This window comes from Polyodon spathula, chromosome 6 (assembly GCF_017654505.1).
Source record: "Polyodon spathula isolate WHYD16114869_AA chromosome 6, ASM1765450v1, whole genome shotgun sequence".
Lineage (NCBI taxonomy): Eukaryota > Metazoa > Chordata > Actinopteri > Acipenseriformes > Polyodontidae > Polyodon > Polyodon spathula.
This window is the reverse complement of record NC_054539.1, coordinates 50,400,480-50,413,964: the sequence shown is the minus strand read 5'-3', so window position 1 is coordinate 50,413,964 and position 13,485 is coordinate 50,400,480. Positions and strand designations below refer to the sequence as shown.

Sequence of the window (13,485 nt, the reverse complement as noted above, 5' to 3'; positions counted from 1 at the left end):
GTTTGTTAATAAATGTGTGCACCAGCACTTAAACTGCAGATTTCTGTCTCTGAGTCTCTTTCCTGCCAGTAATCAGCCTGGGCCGTGACGCTACCCTGTCACATGTGGTGATAAAAGTGGGATGTATCCCTGTGGCAAAGTGGTTTGGCATGCGCAGGCCTAGTGGTGATGTGATTACGAAACAGAAGACAGACAACAAAGTAACTCACGGTAACTCGTAGTGCTCCTTTCTTGGTTCACTTATCCATAACAAAAAGGAACAGATCACCTAGCCACATCCCATTTTGTACCGTCAGTCACGCCCCCTTGGTTAGCGAGTGCAACCGTTTCTCCTCCAATCCGCGGTTACCACATCGCTTTCCCTCTGCGATGGCTTTGTGTACCGTAGGTCTGCCCACTTTCTAGATGGCCGACTTCTGCCTAACCCTAGGAATGAATTCTGTGACCATCCAGTCCAGGGGACTCTGTTCCCTTTACACAGCAACCTCACAGGTCGAGAGGGAGATGTATAACCAAGATTCATTCTTTCTCTGTCACAATCCCTTATGACCCAGAGCAGGACTGCAGTAAAAAGTGTCTGGAAACCGAAAAGAAGACTGCCCATATTTGTCATGGCATACGCGAGAGATGAGGTGCAGTCCCTGGAAGAGTGGCTCCGCCTAAAAGCCCAAGACCAACTGCGTGCCCAAAGGCCAGAGATGGACCTCTCTGCATTCCAAGCCCCATGGGATGGAGGATTAGATGCTCTCCTTGGCTACCTGGAGGACCAAGGTTGGTGCCTTACGTGTGAGGAGTTCAGACACACAACGGTTTGCTGCCCCCTCCAAGAGGAAGAGGAGTACCTGCCTGCCCTGAAGGCTGGAGAAGACTGAACAACCAGCCCCAAAATGAAAAAAGGGGAACAGTGGCCGTTCCCAGAGATGAGCAAAGGAGCCGGTGCCATCTCCAGCGCCAGAGAGGGAGGTGCTGCCTGCCTGAGTGCCAGAGAGGGAGGTGCTGCCTGCCCGAGTGCCAGAGAGGGAGGAGCCACTGCTGTCTCCAGAGCTGGAAGGGGAGGATCCTCTGTTGCCTCCAGTGGCAGCCAAAGGGGGAGGGTCCACTGCCATCTCCAGTGCAACAGGGGGAGCCGCTGCCATCTCCAGAGCCGGAAGGGGATAAACCTCTGTTGCCTCCAGTGCCAAAGGGGCAGGAGCCGCTGTTGTCTTGGGGACCACCTCCTCCACAACCCTGACTGCCAACCTACCCCTTTTAAGGAGGGAGTTGGCTGATTGCAGCCATGTGTGCGTTACACAAGGAGGGGATATGTGAGGCAGGGCAGAAGCCCTGCTGCTGAAAATACTCCATATGTATGTATGTATGTATGAATGTGTGTGTGTGTGTGTTTGTGTGTGTGTGTGTGTTTTGTGCTGTGATTTTTGTATGGTAGTGAAGGTGAATGTCCAGCCTACACTGGATTGTTTTGTTTTGGCCCTTGTGCCTTTTTCTTTTATTTTTGTTTGCTACTGTAAAAATAGTGTTACAGCTTGTATTTTTTAGTTTTATGATACCTTTTAATTGTGGTATTATGGAAGTGCTGCTTGCATCAATAAAAAAATCGAATAACCAGTAAACAAAACATTTTTTTGTTGCATATGGTGCAGAACAATTGCATTAAACTTTACACTGTACAAATACATTCATTTTGTTAATCAGAACCATAACCATCACCTACTTTACAAGTGTACCACTGTGTTGCACTGACATGCCGAACAAGTAAAAGTATGTATTAAAGTAATTCCAAGTCATTTTTTTACGTCAGTCCATAAACACTTTCCTCCTCTATCTGCTTGTTTTTCTTTAGCCGTTTAAAGTTTTGTCTTTGTTTCGTCTCCAGTTTCATACTGTTTTTTCAGCATTGTGATTAACATGTATTTCAGCAAATTCAACAACGCGCAATTTCAAACCTGTTGAGTAGCATTTTCTTTTTTTTTCTTACTGTCCTACTTTATTCAGTCTTGACGTTACCTGCATTATTATAGCATAGCAGTTACACAGAACGGAAGACTTGATAAGTTTACTATTCGGCTTTCTTACTGTGGTAGAGTAGCTGGGTGTCTAAGGCAGACAGGAGGCAGATAAGGAGACTCAAAACATGAGGACTACAAGTTTATTTTATTAATCAAAAAGTAATAACTAAACACAGCTCACAGAGCCAAAATAAAAAGATTAAACAACAAGAAATCATGAACACAAAATTGAAATGGAAACATCTCTCTCTCTCTCTCTCTCTCTCTCTCTCTCTCTCTCTCTCTCTCTCTCAAAAACCAAAAACCAAAATGTGGCAGACCAATTTTATCCTATTGTATTTATTAACTATCCTGGAAAATATATCTCAATTAGTGGTATTACATGTGTTCTGTGTAGTCAAAATAACAGGAAGCTGTTGACAGAATCTCAATAATCTCTAGTGGTGATGCAATCCTGTATCCTTATCAGTGCATTGGTTGTCAATCAGTGCATATATGTTAGACCACTAAAATGCACAGAAGGGTGGTCTTGCAGAGACCAGAGCATATACTGTACCTGTGCAGAAATTAAGGATGCACGATAATACCAATACACCACTATATTGCGATAGTTATCAGGCAATACAATAACCAGTATTAAATTAATGTGGTCTTCAGTACTGCAATGTATTACAGATCCAAATACCCACCCACCCCTAATAGAAATTACAATGTAAACAAGTACATTAGAAATCTCTTTTTATGTGAAGTCTGTCAAAAGTATTCTATAAAATCTGGAAAACAGGTTTCTTCCTCTCTGCAAAAACAGTAATGATTTAACAGACAGACAGTTATACTGAGAAAGCAAATGTAACCCAGTTTTAGTAATGATGTTTTGTATTAATGACATCTTTTTAATTTGTCTTGCAGTTTGTGCGGCATTATACCCGGCCTGAGCAACATTCTGTTGCCGCGCATGAATCCCTTTGTGTTGATAGACCTGGCAGGGGCAGTGGCTCTCTGTATCACATACATGCTAATTGAAATTAAGTATGTGGATTCAAGTTATTTGTTTATGTTGGCGAACAGAGGTTGTGTTTTTCACGCTCAACATATCAAACATAGCAGTTTAATACAGTAATCCTGAGCGCTGTACTGGCACAAGATAGATTTTCACAAGATTTCTACTGTAATGAGTTTATAGACTTATTTTGTAATTCATTAAGAGTCTCACATTTTTTAAACCTACTTTAGTATTTGTAATACAAATACAAGAACAATTTATAAAGAAAAATGCAAGTTGCAATTGAAACTGTTATAAAGCTGATTTATTATTATTCATAATCACATTATGAAATTCCTTATATAAACTAAGTGTTCCCTTTTCAAGTACGAAATGTAACCATTACCATATGGGTATTTGCCTCCTAAAGAGCCCTAATCCTGATAATCCAGTCATTGCCCGCCCCCCAAGGGCGTAAAAGTACTGTGCTCACAGACCTCAGTCTGACTTGATGGATGAGTCTTTTTCAGAGAAGTACTTGTTTCCTCTATCTGCTATATATTTCTCATTTATTGTGCTTTTACACAAAAAGTATGTGATATTAAAATAAGTGCTGTAATAGTTTTCACTAATTACGCATAATTTTTGCACTACAGCCTGTTGCTTCTTACGTCCCACATGAAGTTAGTCTTACCTACCCGGTGCAAAAGTCCCTGAACCGACCTGATACTTTACCGACCTGGTACTAGTGTCACCGGAACAGTATCAAGCCGGTTTCTATATGGTCCTACATGGCCCACTACTGACTGGCGGAGGGGGGGGCAAGGTGTGTAGAACCCCCCTTGGCAGGGTCTTCATATCAATACTTTGGAGTTGCAGTTTACCTGGCCTTGTAGAATCTTTTGCAGGATGTTTGAGGAGACATGTGCATGTCCGTACAGAAAACACAACAGTGATGGCTTACATCAACCACCAGGGCAACCTCAAGTCACCCAGTCTCCTATCTAATCAGGTGGCCCACAAGGTTTGCTCTAGGCACATTAGAACCTCTTCTCACTGCACGGAGTACATCTGCTCAGGATGACAAACTGGTAGGCGGATCTCCTCTCAAGGAGAGTTCCCAGCGCCGAGGTGGTGAGCCTCATTTGGAAGAGGTTCGGGAGAGCAGAGATATATCTCTTTGCCTCCCAGGAATCAACCCACTGTCTCCTCTGGTTCTCCATAACAGGAGGCGGGGACACGCTGGCAGTAGATGCCTTGGCACACCAGTGGCAACTATTATGCTCTGTTCCAGCTGTGTCTGGGGAACAAAAATCAGGCTGGGCCAAGGTGCTCCTAGTAGCCCCTTATGGGTTTGACCCCACTACCTGTCTCATGGCAGTCAACCCTTACAACACAGACATAGAGTGAGTTTCTCCCTCAATTTTTAGCCCTAGCTACTTGTTACTGGGGTTCTGTGTAGTAACACACAAGGCAGGTTCTTGGATTAGCTTTGTAGCACTCCGGTCGTATGCAATCTTGCCCTTGTAACAGATGTGGTACTCTCACCCATACGATAATGGTTACATTTCATATTTAAAAGGGAACGTTTGGTTATTGTCATAGTCCTGGTTCCCTGAAATAGAAATGTAACCATTAACCTTCAAGGTCACTGCCTTCATGATTGCAGCAGGCTTGAAGGACAAATGCGGAGACTGTAAGCGCAGTACTTTTATGTCCTCGGGGGCGGGCCATGACTGCGTCACAGGCACTGCGAACAGCTTTGATAGAAGTTATTCAGGTCTCTGGGTCTTTAGGAGATGAATGCCCATACGGTAATGGTTACATTTCTATTCCAGGGCTTATGATAAAAACCTACCGTTTCCTTTTTATGTATTTGTTTTCAAGATTATAATCATGTTTTCAATGTAGGATTGTTGCTTCCCAAGTTTTCCCAGTTTAATGTTTTGTCTAAATGTACGCCGTTTGGAATTATAAGTCAATGCAGGTCTGATCTCGGACATACCAGTAAACATGCTGTTTTGCTTGCAGTAACTATTTTGCAGTGGACACTGCTTCAGCTATTGCCATTGCATTAATGACCTTTGGCACCATGTACCCTATGAGTGTCTACAGTGGAAAAGTGCTGCTTCAGGTAAGAATCCTTTAACACACAAATATGTGCCATACATGTTGACTTAGTAGACTTCTAAATATAGATTTTGTACCGGATTGAGAACAGCAGAGATGGAAAAAAGACTGCATAACAGGTTCATCCATTCCAGATTTTACTATGACCTTGATTAACCAAACTATCGGTTCATTTTTTTCACATGTCCGTTTTAATTAATCATTGGGTCGTGGTGAATTCTGTATAAAAAAAAGTATGTGCACCATCACATTCTCCTGAAGTACAATGGACAGATGTACACTATGAGGCTAAAATATTAAACCTGTGAAGCAATTCCTGTACACCATCTGATTTGTCATACCTGCCTCCATAGCACATCTGAAAATCACACTATAATGAGCCTACAAAAGTATACAAAATGTATTTAAAAAAAAGAGCCTGGAGAAAATGAGTTAAGGCACACCAGATGTCCAGTAGAATACTGCCCTTGCTATTTAAGATTTTTCCATATGAAGGTCAACTGCTTCAGACAAATTGTTACAATCTAAATTGTTACTATGCCTATCTCTCCTGACATGACCTTAAATCTAAGATGCAAGTTCTGTTCTGTATTATTGCTTAATGGGTTTGTTTTCCTTTCAGACAACACCGGCTCATGTTATTGGTCAGCTAGATAAACTACTGAGAGAGGTATGTGAAATGTATTATTGAAAAAAAAGTATGGGTTTATTGAGATGTTAAAATGATTTTTCTTATTTTTTTTCAGTGTTATGTCTGTAGATATTAAAGATCCCATGACATTGAACAGAGGTGTTAACCAGGGTGTCTCGGCTTACTTGTAATGTCGGCCATAATTATGACCTGGTACAGTGATCCCCAGGCTATCTGGCTCACTGAATTCTCTTCTGCTTCTAAACCTCTAAAAACAAGTGACGAGAAAGATTTGACCAAATAGATATGTCCTGTATAAAAAAAAATAAACTATCTTAAAAAAATAAGTTATTAGATAGTCAAAGAATCCACCTTAATTAGTGACTTTGGATAGCTGTATATACAGAAACTCCCTAAAGGGTGGTTTCTAAAGTTACTGTGCTGGTAATATAAAATTTCAAAGCCCTTTTTATTGCGGCTTTGTTAAAGGTATAAAAAAAAAAGTTTTATATTGTTTGATTACTGTGTGTGTGTGTGTGTGCGCATATATATATATATATTAGGGCTGTCACTATTTATAAATATATCGGTAATATATATATATATATAGATATACATTTTTAATACATCATAAAGGTAAAAATTTTATATCGGTCAATTTATGGGCATTAGTAGATTAAAATCAGTAGATTAATAATAATGCACATTTTTAATAAAGGTAACAACCATATCTTATAGAAAACACAAGACAGCTGAGCTGCTGAGGACTGGACAGCTGTGGGGAAAATGCAGATCTTCTATTGGTTGATTTTATTTAATATAAAAATAAATTAATTCTGCACAATTTTAAATTGCAAAAACAAGTATTCTGCGATCAACTCTCTAGTTGATTAATCGGACAGATATTTTTTTAATTTATTTTTTACAATTTCGTTAAAAGTGCACTCGGTAGAGAGAGAAATACGTGCTGCTGTTTAGGGAAGTGCGATTTTGAAGTGTGTGCTCTCTCTCCGGAATTGGCAGGCCACTGATTTTAAGCTGGTTTAAAAAGGAGTTAAAGTTGTATAAAAAATCTTAAGTGTTGTCTTGTTTTGTACAAGGATTGCGGATAGTGTGCTATGGCTGTATATACGTATTTGGAACTGAAATGTTTATCTACTTTGATTTAAATGAATGCCGAACATGTGTCTACAAAGTAACCAGCTTTGGTAAAATCTGGCGTGGCACATTTATCTCAAATAACATAATAAACTGTTGATTTAGTCCTAAACCTCTGAGTGTTTTTTGTTTCTGTGTTTGTACATTTCTAATAATTGTGTGGTTACCCCAGAGTGGTTAAACAGTATGCGTAACCGTGTTTTTCTGGTCCTTGGGTCTTGTGTGACTGAGTTCAGGTCCCTACTTCTATTTTATTAGGACGTAATAGGACGGAAAGGTAACGTTTGTTACACTTACTAAAGTAAAAATGTGTATAAAAAGACCAAATTCCCATTGGGCTTTTTTATGTTTTTGAGTATTTCTATGCAGGACAGCCGCTATAAAATTGTTACCGGTATTAAAGATGTGCACGGTAATCTACCGGTTTTTAATCTATTGATTAATCTAATGCCCATAAATTAACCAGTCAAACTGTGTGATAAGTGATAGCCTAAATATATATATATATATATATATATATATATATATATATATATATATATATATATATATATATATATATATAAAGAGAGAGAGAGAGAGAGAGAGAGAGAGAGAGAGAGAGAGTGTGCAAAAGTTTTAGGCAGGTGTGAAAAAATGCTGTAAAGTAAGAATGCTTTCAAAAATAGACATGTTAGTAGTTTATATTTATCAATTAACAAAATGCAAAGTGAGTGAACAGAAGAAAAATCTACATCAAAACAATATTTGGTGTGACCACCCTTTGCCTTCAAAACAGCATCAGTTGTTCTAGGTACACTTGCACACAGTTTTTGAAGGAACTCGGCAGGTAGGTTGGCACAAACATCTTGGAGAACTAACCACAGTTCTTCTGTGGATTTAGGCAAGCTCAGTTGCTTCTCTCTCTTCATGTAATCCCAGACAGACTCGATGATGAGATCAGGGCTCTGTGGGGGCCATACCAACACTTCCAGGACTCCTTGTTCTTCTTTACGATGAAGATAGTTCTTAATGACTTTTGCTGTATGTTTGGGGTCGTTGTCATGCTGCAGAATAAATTTGGGGCCAATAGGATGCCTCCCTGATGGTATTGCATGATGGATAAGTATCTGCCTGTACTTCTCAGCATTGAGGAGACCAATAATTCTGACCAAATCCCCAACTCCATTTGCAGAAATGCAGCCCCAAACTTGCAAGGAACCTCCACCATGCTTCATTGTTGCCTGCAGACACTCATTCATGTACCGCTCTCCAGCCCTTCGGCGAACAAACTGCCTTCTGCTGCAGCCAAATATTTCGACTTCGATATTTCGAATTTTGACTCATCAGTCCAGAGCACAGTAAACTTTTCACAGTAAACTGTCTTCAGCAACCTCGCCTTGTTAGCTGAGTTTGGCTGTTCCTCGCCCAGTTTTATTCCTCCTACACAGCTGTTTCTGTTTCAGTTAATGATTGTGTTTCAACCTACTTATTGAATTGATGATCATTAGCACCTGTTTGGTATAATTGTTTAATCATACACCTGACTATATGCCTACAAAATCCCTGACTTTGTGCAAGTGTACCTTGAAGAATTGATGCTGTTTTGAAGGCAAAGGGTGGTCACACCAAAATATGGATTTGATGTAGATTTGTCTTCTGTTCACTCACTTTGCATTTTGTTAATTGATAAATATAAACTATTAACATGTCTATTTTTGAAAGCATTCTTACTTTACAGCACTTTTTCAACCCTGCCTAAAACTTTTGCACAGTAGTGTGTGTGTGTGTGTGTGTGTGTGTGTGTGTGTGTGTGTGTGTGTGTGTGTGTGTGTGTATATATATATATATATATATATATATATATATATATATAATTTACATCCAAATCGATGAAATACCTTTACACAAAACCTCTAAGCCTTACTCGTAAAAATGAGCATTTTTGGAATATTGGGTTTGGTTCTGTGGTATGTATATTTCTCCAGATTTCTTATCTACTGTTCTTCCATGTAAAAGTATGTGAGAAAGCTGAACAAGCTTTACAGCTAAGACATGTCAGTTTTACAGATGTTTAAAATGGTGACAAATGAAAAAGTATCATTTTAATCAACATTACATGATTGGTTGGACTAATTATTTTCACTTCTTAATTTAGAAATTGTCGCAAAAAATGTGGCAAGATGTTAATCAGTGCAAGGCAAAAACTTGTTGTAATACATACTTCTCATTTCTGTTCATTATAATTTGTACCAGAGACTGACATGTTCTGCCATTGAATACATGTAAGAAAAAAAAAAAAAAGGTTTGTTTGGATATTTGTCCCAGCATTAGTAATATTTGATGTGATTGGACCTCTGGCTATAAACATGATCTAATGTTCCTGTGGGGAGGATTGACTGCTGGGAGTAATGCATATAGTACTTTGTAGATAAAACAGCAGTTCTTATTGTCACTGATAGATGGCACTTGGTTTCCAGTGGTTATGCGTTTCTCTTTCAAAATGTGTCATGTATTGGATTGTACTGCATTTTGTTGGATTACTGTGTACACCACAGTATTTCAATATACATTTCAAACAAACTGGAAATGTAAAATGTAAATATTTTATTTTAACATGTGTATTATATTAGTTTAAATGGTAAAGACTGAAAGGTTTAAATCCACAATCAGTTAACATTACAGCCTAATTATTTGTTTTCTTTTAATGTGCACTGCTTTGCTTGTTGTGTTTTTTTTTTCAGGCTGGCTCAGTACATGTCCGAATACGGAGAGATGCCAATGAGCAGATGGTGCTTGCCTACGTGACCAATCGCCTGCACACCATCGTTTCTACTTTAACCGTTCAGATTTTCAAAGATGACTGGATCAGGCCATCCCTGGCTACTGGACCCCTTCCAGCAGGCATGCTGAATCTGTCTGAGCACAGCAGCCTTCCAGCAGTGCCGCCTGTGAAACCCGCCAGTGATTTAAACCCACTAACCTCAACCCCAGCCAAGCCCAGCAGCCCGCCTCCCGAATTCTCATTCAACACGCCTGGAAGGAACGTCAACCCTGTCATCCTGCCAAGCACTCAGCCAGCCAGGCCCTATGGTGTGGGCCTTGCCTATGGAGCAGTTCCATATAGCAGTACGTTCAGTCAAGGGCTTGGTAATCTGGGCAGTGGAATGGGAATTGGAACAGCTCAGACATTCAGGACTGGTTTTGGCAATGTTCCTGGCAGATATGGAGCAAACGCTCAGGGACAGTTCAGTCAATATAGACCTTGATCTGCTACTGAAAACTCTGTGGTATTTATTGTTGGGAAAGAAGCATCATCTTGGTTATGAAGAGGGCTTTGTATTCTTACTTTTATTTTAGTGTCCTGGAAAAAAAAAAAAAAAAAAAATTGTCAACTGACAAAAATGTTTAAATATGGATGATCAACAGGGAAAACGGTGCATCAAGATTATGCATTATTTATTTTTAATGAAAGTTTAAGTTGCGAAAGTATATATTAATACTTTTATTTTGGCCTTTGGCTTTTTAGTAACAAACATTACTCTAAAAATGCAATAGTGGAGGGAGAGTGAGAGACATGCATATCTGGGTAAGTGGGCGCCACAGTTGTTCAAAACCCTAATGCGTCAGTGTTGAATCACCCTGTGTAACAGATATTGTATACTGTAGGTCCAGATCATTGAAATAAGTTGCATACTATACCTGGTACCAACCTGTGTAATCTGACAATTTTTCCTCTTGCCCAAAATAAATTGCTGATTATCTGCAGAAGTTGCAAGAGTTAAGGAGATGTGGGGTTTAAATCCCAGTTGTACTCAAATACTGAGTTTTAGTAATTCTCTCGCAGTACTCTTCCTGTGTCCTGGTGGGACAATTTTTGAGGAGAGCTAGGAGGTTATGTCCACCTCGGAAGGACCATGTCCCTTACTGGCAGTTTAATGTGGTGCTTGATGTGCTTACTCCACTCCAGCCCCTGCATTCAGTAGAGCTGAAATATCCCTGAAGCCAGCTTTCCTACCAGCAGTCGCCACAAAGCGAATAGGTGAAATGCAAGCATTACTAAAGCCTGCATATTTTTTACGGTTGTTGTTAACGGATGTTTCTGTGTTCATGTAGAATAACTTTAGAACTAGTTAATGTCACTCATAATTGACAGTTTATAGAGTTGATAATAAACTAAGGACTGAGGTCATGCGCTGTACTAATCCTGCTTTTCTCCCTAAAAGCATCTCTGCTTTCCAGGTCAGCCAGGTAGTGGAGCGGAAGGCTATTCAGCCACCACTTTTCCAATCTGTCAGGGACAGGAAGCTCCAAGTGCTCTGCCCAGATAGGACATTAGCATATTATGCTGGTGCTACAAGAACTGCACTTGTGATGGCTTGGGTATACTATCCCAATCGGTAATGGCTAACATTTCATACTTGAAGGGAACGTTCAGTTATAAATCATAACCCTGGTCTCTGAAATATAAATGTTATCCATTACCTTCTAGGGCCGCTGTGTTCATTCCAACACAGCGGGCTTGAATAGAAAATTGGCGCTGAGCCCTCGTGCATGCGGCACTTAATCCCCTCTGGGGCGGAGTCTTCTTGCCTTTTGAGAGGGGGCTCATACAAGCAGCTTTCACATATCACTCTAGCATTGTTGTGCAGTACAGTAGTTGTTGTCTCTTGACGGCAGCAAAATACTCAAGAACAAGGGATACACAGTTTCTGTGTAATTTGTTTTGTGCTGTATATCTAGTATATTAAATGTTAAATGTAAAGCACTAGTGTTTTTCCATTGTTTCAGTTTATACTGTACGTATTACGCACTTTAAATAAAATATATTCAGTTATTATGAAGCAAAATACAATAACTGACCTGACTTCAACAAAAACACCACATAAAAACACAGATTTTTGTAAGGTTTCTTTTTGGCAAGCTCTTCCCTTGAAGATCTGAATGCTGGGTTTAAAAAAAAAAAAGACGTGTTGTTTTTTTTTTTTTTTTTTTTTTTTTTTATAACTACTGCTTGTATACATACTGTTGAGAGCTTTGTGTATGATAAATGCACTGCATTTATTTAGAAAGGGATCACAGTACCTGTGCATGACGAGACGTAAGATATGTGAATATAATAATTTTAGACCTGCAATGTATATATATATATATATACACACACACACACACACATACACACACACACACATACAGTGCATTGCAAAAGTATTCAGACCTCTGACCAATTCTCTCATCTTACTGAATTACAAATGGTACATTGAAATTTCGTTCTGTTCGATATTTTATTTTAAAACACTTAAACTCAAAATCAATTATTGTAAGGTGACATTGGTTTTATGTTGGGAAACATTTTTAAGAAAAATAAAAAACTGAAATATCTTGCTTGCATAAGTATTCAACCCCCACACATTAATATTTGGTAGAGCCACCTTTCCCTGCAATAACAGCTTTAAGTCTTTTGGGGTAAGTATGTACCAGCTTTGCACACAGTGTCGGAGTGATTTTGGCCCATTCTTCTTGGCAGATTTGCTCCAGGTTGTTCAGGTTGGTTGGACGACGCTTGTTGACTGCAATTTTCAAATCGTGCCACAGATTCTCAATGGGATTGAAATCAGGACTTTGACTGGGCCACTGTAGGACATTCACCTTTTTGTTCTTGAGCCACTCCAATGTTGCTTTGGCCTTGTGCTTGGGATCATTGTCCTGCTGAAAGGTGAATTTCCTCCCAAGCTTTAGTTTTTTAGCAGACTGAAACAGATTTTCCTGTATTTTGCTCCATCCATTCTTCCTCCAATTGTAACAAGATGCCCAGTCCCTGCTGATGAGAAGCATCCCCACAGAATGATGCTGCCACCACCATACTTCTCTGTAGGGAATGGTGTGTCTTGAGGCATGGGCAGTGTTAGGTTTGTGCCACACATAGCGCTTTGAGTTCTGGCCAAAAAGCTCTATCTTGGTCTCATCTGACCACAAAACCTTTTCCCACATAGCAACTGGGTCACTCTCATGCTTTCTGGCAAACTCCAGACATGCTTTCAGATGGTACTTTTTGAGTAACGGCTTCTTTCTTGACACCCTCTCATACAGGCCAGGGTTATGCAGAGCTCTTGATATGGTTGACCGGAGCACCATTACTCCACTCTCAGCCACTGAACTCTGTAGCTCCTTCAAAGTGATTATTGGCCTCACTGTGGCTTCTCTCACAAGTCATCTCCTTGTTTGAGCACTGAGTTTTGAGGGACGGCCTTTTCTTGGCAGTGCCTGGGTGGTGTGATGCAGCTTCCACTTCCTGATTATTGATCCAACTGTGCTCACTGGGATATCCAAACAGTTGGATATTATTCTGTACCCTTTCCCTAATCTATGCATTTGTATTACTTTATCTCTAACTTCTGTAGAATGCTCTTTGTCTTCATTTTCCTTCAGATTCACAGCCTTACCAATGATCCTTCAACAGTGGGGTTTTTATCCAGAAAATGTGACAGCAACTTTAATGGTTCACAGGTGGAGGCCAATGGTAAGGTAATTGTGTCCTCGTTAGGGCAATTTCTTTCATCGGTGCAAACTGGGAGCTTCCATAGCACAGGGGTTGAATA

General features: G+C 39.8%; 1 protein-coding gene across 1 annotated transcript in view; it reads left to right on the top strand.

Moving 5' to 3' along the window:
* Nucleotides 1-11,762, top strand: part of LOC121317290 (zinc transporter 6-like) — a 56,404-nt gene extending 44,642 nt beyond the window's left edge. Inside the window, exons 11-14 of the mRNA XM_041253067.1 lie at nucleotides 2,916-3,035; nucleotides 5,020-5,122; nucleotides 5,741-5,788; nucleotides 9,631-11,762. Of these exons, the coding sequence (XP_041109001.1) occupies nucleotides 2,916-3,035; nucleotides 5,020-5,122; nucleotides 5,741-5,788; nucleotides 9,631-10,155 (796 nt within the window). The 3' untranslated portion in view covers nucleotides 10,156-11,762. The remainder of the gene's footprint in view (nucleotides 1-2,915; nucleotides 3,036-5,019; nucleotides 5,123-5,740; nucleotides 5,789-9,630) is intronic.
* The last annotated feature ends 1,723 nt before the right edge of the window (nucleotides 11,763-13,485 follow it).